The sequence below is a fragment of the Scyliorhinus torazame genome, chromosome 5 (assembly GCF_047496885.1).
Source record: "Scyliorhinus torazame isolate Kashiwa2021f chromosome 5, sScyTor2.1, whole genome shotgun sequence".
Classification (NCBI taxonomy): domain Eukaryota; kingdom Metazoa; phylum Chordata; class Chondrichthyes; order Carcharhiniformes; family Scyliorhinidae; genus Scyliorhinus; species Scyliorhinus torazame.
This window is the reverse complement of record NC_092711.1, coordinates 224608606-224620794: the sequence shown is the minus strand read 5'-3', so window position 1 is coordinate 224620794 and position 12189 is coordinate 224608606. Positions and strand designations below refer to the sequence as shown.

Sequence of the window (12189 nt, the reverse complement as noted above, 5' to 3'; positions counted from 1 at the left end):
ATGTTCCTCGTAAAAGCACAGTGTGACTTCCAGCTTTACCTTTTCTGTGAACTTCTCCAAGTGTCAGGACAGATCCTTGCATTCTGAAAGGCTGCCACCAAATTGGTAATTTAGGAAGGGGCAGCACGGTAGCATTGTGGATAGCACAATTGCTTCACAGCTCCAGGATCCCAGGTTCGATTCCGGCTTGGGTCACTGTCTGTGCAGAGTCTGCACATCCTCCCAGTGTGTGCGTGGGTTTCCTCCGGGTGCTCCGGTTTCCTCCCACAGTCCAAAGATGTGCAGGTTAGGTGGATTGGCCATGATAAAATTGCCCTTAGTGTCCAAAATTGCCCTTCGTGTCCAAAATTGCCCTTAGTGTTGGGTGGGGTTACTGGGTTATGGGGATAGGGTGGAGGTGTGGACCTTGGGTAGGGTGCTCTTTCCAAGAGCCGGTGCAGACTCGATGGGCCGAATGGCCTCCTTCGGCACTGTAAATTCTATGAAGGTTATTCTATGTGTAAACCCCTCTCTTCTTGAAGTGTTTCCTGATCCTGAACTTGTCTATGCCAGTTAGCAAGTTTGTTTTCTTTATTCTTCATTACAGCTTAATTTGAATAGTTATTTCAATTAATCTTAGTAAGAAAGGGATATTGAATTATGGTGCAACTCTATTAACAGTGTCAGCTAACACCCCTTTCAGATATTGCCATCTGGCAGCATATGCATTAATTGTAGTCATTTTTTAATCCTTAAATTTAAGGACTTAACATAAATATCAGAATGACAACATTAAACCTCATTAACGTATTGCATTCATCCTACCATCATGGCAACTGATTGCATTTTGAATATCTTCAGCATTTTTGACTTGACCAATTTATTTGCAGATCATTGCAGACCTTCATTACTCAGAGTAAAAAGCAAATTTTTATTAATTTCCATGTTATATTTTCTGAGCCTATTTTCTGGGTGCATTTTGAAATAATCTAGGTAAGGTATATTTAAAATATGTTTAATTTGTTTGTCATTTCATCTTCTAGCAATTTTTAATGTGCTTGGACTGCCAGTGACCCAGTGTCCCCTTGGGTTAAGTAAAGACGGGCTGCCTCTTGGAATTCAGCTTGTAGCTAATCACCATAATGACCACCTCTGCTTACGTGTGGCTCAACATTTAGAATGTGCTTTTGGTGGATGGCGGAATCCAGGAGCACCTTGAATAAATCTTAAGTTCATCTTATTCCTGCTTTAAAAAAACAGGACATTTCTTTCTTTATCCACTGCTATTTAAATTAATGATAGACAGCCAGGATTCAATTATGGATATTTTCTATAATCAAGTTAAAAGATTTATGCCATAAAGGAATATGTCAAACAATCCTATAGCAATGTGAATGTGAAATCTTGAAAGTTATTGCTTGTAGCTATATTTTTCTCACTAATCTTTTATTGACACTTGTTAACACCACATCTGTACATTATGTAGAATAATTCCTGACTCTTGTGTTTAGTCATTACTTTTAGTCTATGAATAACTTGTCAATACAAATTTGATCATGCTAGATTAATTTTTTAAAAATTCCTTCTGAGAGCATACGTAATTCTAGAATTCTTGTACAAAATGCAAATTTGGACATTTTATATCTGTGGGTGTACTTAATTATTTTATGCTGATCTGTCATTTAACAAAACACATTTTTCTTTAACCACCAACTTCTCTAACTATTTTCAAATTGATATTTTATTTGCAACCTCAACAGTTCACTGGAACTAAAGCTATTTTCCATGCAGCTTTTGTTTTTATTGTGGCTTGTTAATTGTACAATTGGTGAATGATGCTGTCTCTTAAATAAATCTAGTACAGGTATACTATTATAGATAAATTGAACAAGCTAGATTATTGAAGTCATGGAAATCTAAGAATGCACAGTTGTGGATTTGCTATTGCATTGCACTGTTAACTTTGTTTACTGTATAACAACATTTTGAAATGTAAATTTTGATGACATATTCAGATGGCCAGTTTATATAATTTATAAGCAATAAATACACTTTAAATGAGGTGTTTTGGGGGTGTTTCTGCATTCTTTCTTTGATGAAATCTCGGTTAATCATAACTTAGTCTTAATTGGGTTTTACCAAACCACTCTGCATCTTTCCATACACCTTATCTATATTGTGTAATTGCATTTAAACTTCATGCAGCACTTCTACTTATAAATTTGACTTCATCCAGAGATTATTGTCACATATACCTCTGTCTCTTCTAAGTTAAACAAGTAATCACTTGTTAAACCAGGACCTCTGGAGTACCGTTGGATGTTATGGAAAATTTGATTTGTTCTCACTGATACCAAGTACAATATCCTTCAAGTTTCGATCCTGTTTGTGGGTTTTGGGAAGGAGATAAAAGCGGCATGTGCAGGATTGGAGAACTGAGGTTTCTGTGATTACCTCCAACTCCAGCATGACTCTTCCCTTCCCAGCCCCCCCCTCCCGCCAGTCAGCATTCCAAAGGAGTGCTCCCTCCATGATACCCTGGGCCACTCTTGCATCATCCCCAACTCCTCATCCCCTTCCCACAACACCTCCCCTTGCAATTGCAGAAGGTGCAACACCTGCTGTTTTCCCCTCTCATTGTTCAAGGCCCCAAACACTCCTTTCAGGTGAAGCAACATTTTGCTTGCACCTCCTTCAATTTGATCTTCTGTATTTGCTGCTCCCAATGTTGTCTCCTCTACACTGGGGACACAAAACACACACTGGCTGGCTGTTTTGCGGAACACCTTGGCTCAGTCCACAAGCGTGACCCTAACATTCCTGTCACTTGCCATTTCAACTCAGAATCTTGCTCTCATGCCCACATTTTTGTACTTGACCTGCTGCAATGCTCCAGTGAAGCCCAATGCAGCCTGGAGGAGCAGCATGCCAACTTCCAATTAGGCATATTACAGCCCTCCGTACTCATTAAGTTCAACAACTTCAGACTGACCTTTCTCTGCCATCCAAAACATTTTTTGTCCCCCTTCTGTCACCTGGTTTTTAGTTTTGTTTTCACGGAGCACTGACCCTTGTTCTTCCGTTAACACATTCTGATATCTTACCTTTATGCCACTACTAGCACATTCTATAACTTTACTGCCATTGGCACTCCCTCTGACTTGTGCCCTACACATCTTTGTTGCAATCTCTACTAACCTCCACCTATCACTGACCTACACTGCTCCAACCCCTCTTATATACAGTATATAACCTATCACATTTCTTCCTCTGTTTAGGTATTGAGAAGAGTCATATGGGCTCCAAACGTTAATTCTATTTCTCTCTCCACAGGCTGCCAGATGTGAATTTTCCAACATTTTCTGTTTTTGTTCAGATTTCCAGCATCCTCATGATTTTGCTTTTATTCCAGTAATATTCTGACTGCATGGCTGAAAGTTCTATGTTAATCTTATTTAATACTTATTGGAGAAAATAATTCCATAAATGCTTCGAACAGTTGAGTACTGTAATTCCAAAGTAATTTTTAGGCTTGTAAAACGAGTTGCAATATTTGCAATATGAATCATGATGCTTTGGTATGTAGGAACATGCTTTACAGGTATTTAAATGTGATTCATTGCCACAACTGGAATGTATGATTTTATTCCAATTATTCATCAACAATACACTGACTCATTGAAGTATACTGAAACTTAGGGATTCACTTTCTCCTACAATTTTCAGGCTTTTAAAACCCAAATTTGCGATTTTAACTCTTCTCAAAACCCATTCACTTGCATTTAGTTAAAATTGGACCCTTGAAATTCGGTGTCACTATTAATTTATTTCATTTTCTTTTCAAACCTGGTGTCCTGCAAAATGGGCTTCACTCATTTAAGGAAATTCTGATGACATTTTCAGTATTTTCTGCTTTTATTTCATAATTTTGACAACAATAGTTTTTTGTATTTGCCCAAGGAAGTATGAGGATGCAACTGAATTTCCATGCATATTTTATATTACCCTCACCTGGCAGTGCTTTGATGAAAATATAGCCAGCATGTTTAAGTATCACCCCCATCATAAAAAAATTAGTTTCACAGTAAAGCTCTCTTGCCAGATAATTGCCCATTAACATGACCTAAATTGTTTTAAACTGTATTTTGTAATGAATTTCAAGGGAGTTTTGATTTTTTTTTAAATAGAGCGTCAAATTTGGAATAGCACAAAATTCTTTTGGATTGGAGATTCCCTATAGGCTCCAGTTGTTCAGCAAGAGGAAATCATCTCTATAAGTAGCAACTTGTATCAACATCTACAACTGCTTGATAATAGTGTTTTCAATTATTTACATGAAAATAGTACATTATTACAGGATCAAAATACAACTATTTGGCGATACTGCCGACACCCACAACCCATATGAATTTAAAAAGCACTCATTCACGAGTGACTAGACGAAGATTCTTGGAATTTTAAAACAATGCCTTTATTATGAGCTATAACGAGGGTTCCAGCACTCCATCTTGTGGCACACTGGAGAGCCCTGATCCAAGGATTACACAGGTGGTTAGACTTTTGGGTTCAATTCCAAGAGATCAACATATATCAATCAAAAGTGTACATTTGTTTCAGTTATCTATATCCATCATAATTAATAATTAGGATTACATGATGTATAACATATGAATACAGTCACCGTGGCTACACCTACTTGATTATATCACCAAGTATGTATTATCTAATAACTGCCAGACATGGGTTCGATGAGAATATATTTTGACCAGTGATGTAGCCACTCTTTTCTCCATTGTTCCATGTTGTAGTGAACACACATAGCCACGGCTGCAGTGTTCAATTGAATCACTGTATGCAAAAATAAAGTGTACTGTACAATTTGATCCTTGACTGTCATCTGTAGACAGTCTGAGCTGAAACGACTGTTTACTCTTCACTAGTTTTCTGTCTTTGAGGATGCAACAGCCTGTGAGATTTTTTTTTTTAAGCTTGTATAATTATTTAAACCTTTCATACAGCAAATTCAGGCAAGGGGCAGAAGTGTGGTTAAATATGGTTATGCAAAAGTTACTGATTTATTTAGAACCACTCTTGGCTTTGCAGATTGATTGCACGATCAATTAAACTCGAAGACGAGGTTGTATCATAACTGAAGGCTTTAATAGACTAGATATGTTCCCCAGCAGCTTTGGTACAGAATGAGGGCTGCTGGGATGGCATCTGTTCTTATACCCCACCTGTCAGGGCAGAGCCACATACCAAGCATCCAATGGCAAGCTGCTAGGCTTACCCAATGGTCTACAGTCTCTCGGGTACCGCAATACCTGATACTACCACACAGATATTTAATTTTGAGGACTTCCTTCCAATTGCCAAGCATTGAATGTTGTGCAATTGCTGCATTTGCACTGTAGATACAAACTAAACCTGCCACAGATATTCTGGATTCTTAATTACAAGTGTAAACACTCTTTTCACAATGTTAATTGTTACTAGAACCAACTTCTGACATGCAAAAATCCACTGAGTGGAATCAGGTTATGACTTATTTTTCGTTCCTGTGACTTGTTTCTATCCAATGTTTCTTTTCCCCCCTCTATTTCCTTTTGCACCTGATATGTTGAGTTCGCTGACTCTTTCACTCTAAGTCCTTCTGTTTTTATGACAATCTATCAATCTCATTAGTTAAGAAGATACACAGGCACTCGAATCTAGGAGCCACTTTTTTGGCATTGTGCCATTACCAACTTGTGCCTTTGACAACTGACTGGGAAAATATTTTTGTGCTGAGGGTGCAGCTTCATGGTATGACAAGAAAAAATGTACTGGGTCACTGTGGGGAATTTGCTCATTCTCCCCGTGTCTGCCTGGGTTTCACCTTCACAACCCAAACATGTGCAGATTAGGTGGATTGGCCATGCTAAAATTGCCCCTTCATTGGAAATTAAAATTTAAAAAAAAAAAGAAAATATGTGTAGGACCCATGAGATCGTCAATAGCTAAAGCCATATAATAGAATATCTCTTGAGACCCACTATCTTAACCGTCAGACATGGCTTCAATTTAAGGTGTCTATCCTTTGACACCCGACTACACGTACACAACCCGGAATGAGGATGGAACCTTCAAGGACGCGCACTACGAACTAAAACCAATGAGTCATTTTACTTTAATGTCGATAAATGCTAGTTTAAAACGTGATTTGCCACATCCTGAGTCGACTGTGTTATGTATGATGCAAGTACTCTCATGGGTTATTCACCTCTAGGTTATTACATCAGGAATAAAGGCTACTACTGCACCATTCCTAACAATTGGTGAATTGAGTACAACACTAACATTAAAAAAAAAATCGAACATTGCACTTGCATAAGGTTATATAATTGGTTTGAACTTGTCCTAATTGATAGCTTAGAAAGAAATACAAAGCCTCTTACGATAAAAGCAAAATGGATTTTGGCTGAGCCAATCTTAATGCCTTGGAACAAGGTGTGGTGGTTACCTGTAGCTGCACAGCAACACAGGGGGCCGCTTCCTGGATACTTTGGAGTTGAGTTTCAAGCTTCTGACTGGTATCCAGTGACATGAGCGACACGCCCAGAGGCGGAGTCCGCTTCACGGAAATATACAACGATGAGACCAAGACAGCAAAACTTTAAAGGACTCTATCGAAGCCGATATGGGTTCGGCCAAAGAGAGACATCGGTCACTGTTTGCCTGAATGGATATGCTGAATTTCAAGGTAAGTAGAGGGGAGACACTTGTGTTAATGGCAATAGCCCACCCAGTCTGTCCCTTGGGAATCCTGACACCAATTACTTGTGCGCTTCTTCATGGAAATCAACCATAAATTAAGAATTTGAAATAACGTGAGGAGGAAATAATATATTTCCTTCCTCGCAAGTCTTTCAAATTCGCCCAACATTTCTCAACAGCTGTCTTTTTGTCTCATTACATTTGGAGCACAATTGTACAATCCCGTTTGGAAACCAGATACGATGGATATCCAGAATTCATTTAAGAATCTCACCTGGTTAAAATTCTGCACGTTTTTGCTCAGTTTGGTTGGACTCCTGCGTTTCGAAGCTAACGTGGACTCTTTCCTCTTCAAAATTTTTTCTATCAGTGAAATAACTCACTTCCTTCTCAGCGCCAAATTTCTACTTTTTACTCTTGTCTATTTTGTTTATTTGAAATTATTGGCTAACCCATAACCTGTTGGTTTCAGAAAGGGCTTTAAATTATCAGGGAGAAGCTGTTGTCACCGGTCATTTTAAATCTTTCTGTATTCATGCCATATCACACTTGCATCTAAATTATGTTGCGGTGTTATTCCAAAACCAGCTGGAAAACTGAGCATATTTAGTTTCTTTAGAGAAAACCCCAGCATTATCTGGCACAAATCTGTGCAAATTAAATGCTGCCTGTGACCTGGCTTCTTTGGCACCTGTGTTCATGGGCAGAGACACCAAGTTCAAAATTTTCCACAACATCTTTTCCCTGCAGACCCTTGGAAAGACAAACCAATATTCACAATGAGGTGTTGTTCACTGGTGTGATACTATAAGTGGGCTGGGCTTTCGAGAGCTAGAATTGTCATTTTATTTTACAAAAATAAAAGATATTTACGACAAAGTGCAGCAGAGCAACCTTTGTTGAGTTTGGCAACTTTAGATTTTGACCTTTTCCCTTCATCATAAACCCTTTTAATATTCCATACATGTGTTACACACACCAGGCCATCTGTCTTTTCTTCTTACAAAGTTGCCAGTTTTTGTTGCATTTTCTACATTCTCCCTCCTTTCTGTCCTGCTGAAGTGTCTAAGGACTCGCAGCGTTAACTCTGTTTCTCTCCTGATAGATGCTGGCAGAACTGCTGAGTTTTTGCAGGATCCTCTGTACTTGTTTCAGATTCCAGCATCCATAGTATTTTGCTTATCAAAATTGATGCATCGTTTTTCACACAAGGGAACTATTCAGTGATGCTGATATCCTTCCATCTACGGGAGGTGATGGATGTTTAGCAAATATCCATTTCAGATGGGGTGTCTTCATTCGGTACACCTTTTGCTGATGGCTGTGAGGGCCAATAGAATATAAGAGCAGGGAAGTTCTGATGGAGCTGCATAAAATGCTCATTAGGCCACTGCTAGAGTACTGTGTGCAGTTCTGTTTGTCACTCTATAGGAAGGATGTGTTTGCATGAGAGAGAGTGCAGAGGAGATTCACCAGGATGTTGCCTGGACTGGATTGCTTCTGCTATGGAGAGAAGTTGGTTCAGCTGAGGCTGTTTTCCTCTGAGCAGAGGAGGCTGAGGGGGGACTTAATCGAGTTGAACAAAATTATGAGTGACATAGGATAGATAGGAAGGAACATCTCCTTAGTGGGGGTCAATAACCAGGGGGCATAGATTTAAGCTAAGGAGCAGGAGATTGAGAGAGGTTTTGAGGAAAAACATTTTCACCCAGAAGATGCTGTTGCCTGAAAGGGTGGTCGAGGCGGGATCCCTCAAAACATTTAAGAAAACATTTAGACGAGCACTGGAAACACCACAGCATACAAGGTTACAGACCAAGGCCGGGATTCTACCGCAATTGGCGGGGCGGCCCGTACCGGTGCCAAAGAGTGGCGTGAACCACTCCAGCGTCAGGCCGCCCTGAAGGTGCAGAATCCTCCGCACTTCCGGGGGCTAGGCTGGCACGTGTTGGTGCATGCACAGGACTGCCAGCGTATTCTGGAGCATGCTCAGAACCGCTGCCGTGTTTCCTGCGCATACGCAGGGTGCTTCTTCTCCGTGCCGGCCATCGCGGAGCCTTACAGAGGTCAGCATGGAGGGAAAGGGTGCCCCCATGGCACAGGCCTGCCCTCAGATCGGTGGGCCATGTTCGTGGGCCAGGCTACCGTGGCCCCCCCCCCCCCCCCCCCCCCCCCCCCCGGGGCCGGATCCCCCTGCGCCCCCCCCGAGGACCCCGCTAACTGCCCTTCAAGCCAGGTCCTGCCGGTATGGACTTGACATTTACATTACATTCTGTATTTTAATTTTCATCAATAGAATCAGTTACCACCAATTGGTAGCACAATAATGAATAATAAATGCTTGAATGGACTGATTTTATTCTTGACTTTACTGGAGGTTATTTTGCTGGTTGTGACTGGGTCCCCTGAGAGAGGAAATAAATAAATCCTAAATACATTTTCTCAAACCCCAACAAATTGTTTGGGGGTCTCTATAGATAGACCAACTTACCCTAATCATTGAAAATTGTAGCATTGATGTGGAGGTGAATTACAGAAGGATAGTAGAGTCACAATTGACTTAAGAATGAGTAGAAATAAACTTGAATGTAAATTCCAGGGTGTTAGCCTTGACTGAGTGATAGCATCCATCTTGAAGGTTGTGGAATCAGGACACAGCATCAAGGCTTTTTCTTTGTTGCACATGAGCATTTATCGCAAAAAGAATGATATAAATTACAAGCTCTATTTTTGACATACAAATCAGGGATGAGCAAGTGCAGTCCCCTATGACCACAAATTTTGCAGTTGTATATCCTGCATTTGGGGACATTGCAGGCCTTGGCACACCCAGGATGCCTCATCCCAGCAGAACCTTTTTTTTTGTTGCAAATGTTCTTTATTCATAAAATATCTGAAAGAATATTAGAAAATATTTCAAAATGACAATTACAGAAAGTGTAATAATATTCAAGCTTTCTACATCGATCATGTTGCTGTCTAAGGTGCTTCAGTAGAATAAAATGACCATTACAGAAAGTGCCATGATATTCAAGTTTTCCACATAAATCATCGTGCACTGAAGTGCTTCAGCACAATTGTGATAGATGTAATATTCACTGCATACATTCAGTATGAGTCAGAAACCCAAGGGACTCATGACACCCAAGACTTGAGCACATAATCTCGGGTGACACTTCAGCGTAGGATCGAGGGTGAGTTTCATTGTTGGAGGAGCCACCTTTCAGCTGAAACATTAAACAAAACAGTATTCCTCCACTCGGATGGACAAGACTTTCTTTCTTACTAAAAGAAAAGCATGTGAGTTCACCTGGTGTCCAGGCCAATATCTAACCCTCAACCAATATCACTCAAACCGATTCGCTGCTTACAGGTATTTATCTCATTGTGATATCATGCGTGATAGACGCATTTTTGTATTTTACAATACAAGTAGCTTAGCAAGTGCCAAATTTTTCTTCCTTTTATATAAGCCGGTCATGCAAATTAATATAACCCAAGTAAGATTAATTACAATTTTTCCATCTCACACAAGAATATTGCGGGATTTTATTTATTCAGCAAATGGAAATTCCCAAAGCCAGGTGATAGCCACCACTTGGTCTGTAGCGGGGTGCACTGCTCAGTTGCCACCACAATAGAGTGGACATTGCTCAGTACTGTGCAGCATTTTATGTGTCTTTCCACAAGTGCATGAGCGTTTAGATCTGAGCCTGTCGATTTGAGGGGCAATTGGTGGGCTTATTCAAAGGATGTCATCATAGGCAAGGTGGCATTTCTTCTTCTGTATCTCGGAGCTCCTGAATGCAGCATGTCAACATTTGAAATGCATATTCCAGTTTATCATTTCAGACTATTTCACTAATAAATGGTCTCAGCTGAATGATCCTGGCGTCAGATGTCTTTGTGGGTTAGCTGTTAGCAGAGTGACAGCTTGGTATTGTAGTAAAATAACTAATGGATGAAGGTAAAATGATAGCAGCCACCTGAGAACGTTGGGCATTATATACTTTTGGAGATTTTCTGAATACCATGCCATCAAATGTCAAGAAGCACTGTGATGTATGTTGTGTACAGCAGCATCGACTATATTTCGTTAGATGGGATGAACTCTAGATCTTTTTTTCATTTGAGTTTTATGATGTATGCATCAATATTAATAGAGTAAGCAAAGCAGAGATTTAATGGTGGCATTCAAAATTCTGATAGGACTTGATGGAGTGAATAAAATAATTACAGCGGCAAGAGGCTCAGTAACTGAAGGACACCTTTGAGGTCATCGACAATGGAGGGTTAATGAGAGAGAATCTGTTTTTACAGAGTGAATTATGATTCGGAGTCCAATGATTGAAATGGTGGAGGAAGCCGATTCAATAGCAACTTTCAAAAGGAGATTTGGTAAAACTTGAAAATGAAACATAAATCAGGGTCATGGGGAAAGAGCTGGCCAGATTGGATAGTTGTTTCAATGGACCAGCACAGATATTTTGGGTCAATCATCTCTTTGCAGTTTATTTTAGGAAACGTAGAAGTGTCAAATTTTTAAATCTATTAAACCTTTTTAACTTTATGTGCATTTAGATAAGAAAGAAAAAACCCCATTGCGTCCATACCTGTGACGATTTCGCTTGTGGTATTGAAAATGTGAATAATTTCACGATTAGAAAGATTCTTTATTATTACTTTTTTTTGAAACTGTAAATGGTTACAAATACGAACATGAGGTTCCCGTTTCACTGAATCAGTTTTACTAACCCTTTTCAACAAACCATTTAGTAGCTCCAAGGCAACTGCATTATTGAATAGAAGAAGTAACAGGGAGACCTGAACTGAGAAGGAGATTTTGATTTGATTTGATTTATTATTGTCACATGCATTAGTATACAGTGAAAAGTATTGTTTCTTGCATGCTATACAGACAATGCATACCGTACATAGGGAAGGAAGGAGAGACTGCAGAATATAAGGTTACAGTTATAGCAAGGTGTAGAGAAAGGATCAACTTAATACGAGGTAGGTCCATTCAAAAGTCTGATGGCAGCAGGGAAGAAGCTGTTCTTGAGTCGGTTGGTACGTGACCTCAAACTTTGGTATCTTTTTCCTGAGGGAAGAAGGTAGAAGAGAGTATGTCCGGGGTGCGTGGGGTCCTTAATTCTGCTGGCTGCCTTTCTTTTTTTTAGAAATATGTTTTTATTAAGAATTTTTCAATAACAATATTTTCCACCTTACAAACAAACCCCTCCCCCCCACCCCCGTAACAAAGAAAAGAAAAAGAACTCGCGTGGCAAGACATGAACATGGCAAGTCAATAAGATACAAAACTTTGTACATTGGATTCTTCCCGTACATGTCAGTTTCCGGATCATTCATGTGTTTTCTTGCTCAAATGCCCCCCCCCAGAGAAACGCCCCTTCCCCCCCCCTCTCGCCACCCTACCCCCCTCCCCTCAACGAA

The 12189-nt window shown here is 39.9% G+C and overlaps 2 protein-coding genes across 5 annotated transcripts in view; both read left to right on the top strand.

Moving 5' to 3' along the window:
- Positions 1-2041, top strand: part of LOC140420970 (fatty-acid amide hydrolase 2-like) — a 72663-nt gene extending 70622 nt beyond the window's left edge. For both annotated transcript variants that reach the window (XM_072505183.1, XM_072505182.1), the window contains one exon: positions 1023-2041. In XM_072505183.1, coding sequence (XP_072361284.1) covers positions 1023-1198 — 176 coding nt within the window. In that variant the 3' untranslated portion in view covers positions 1199-2041. The remainder of the gene's footprint in view (positions 1-1022) is intronic.
- A 4550-nt stretch (positions 2042-6591) lies between these two features.
- Positions 6592-12189, top strand: part of LOC140420969 (interleukin-20 receptor subunit alpha-like) — a 72481-nt gene continuing 66883 nt past the window's right edge. For 2 of the 3 annotated variants that reach the window (XM_072505180.1, XM_072505179.1), the window contains exon 1: positions 6592-6721. In XM_072505180.1, the coding sequence (XP_072361281.1) occupies positions 6701-6721 (21 nt within the window). In that variant the 5' untranslated portion in view covers positions 6592-6700. The remainder of the gene's footprint in view (positions 6722-12189) is intronic. The other variant, XM_072505181.1, reaches the window with a different exon arrangement.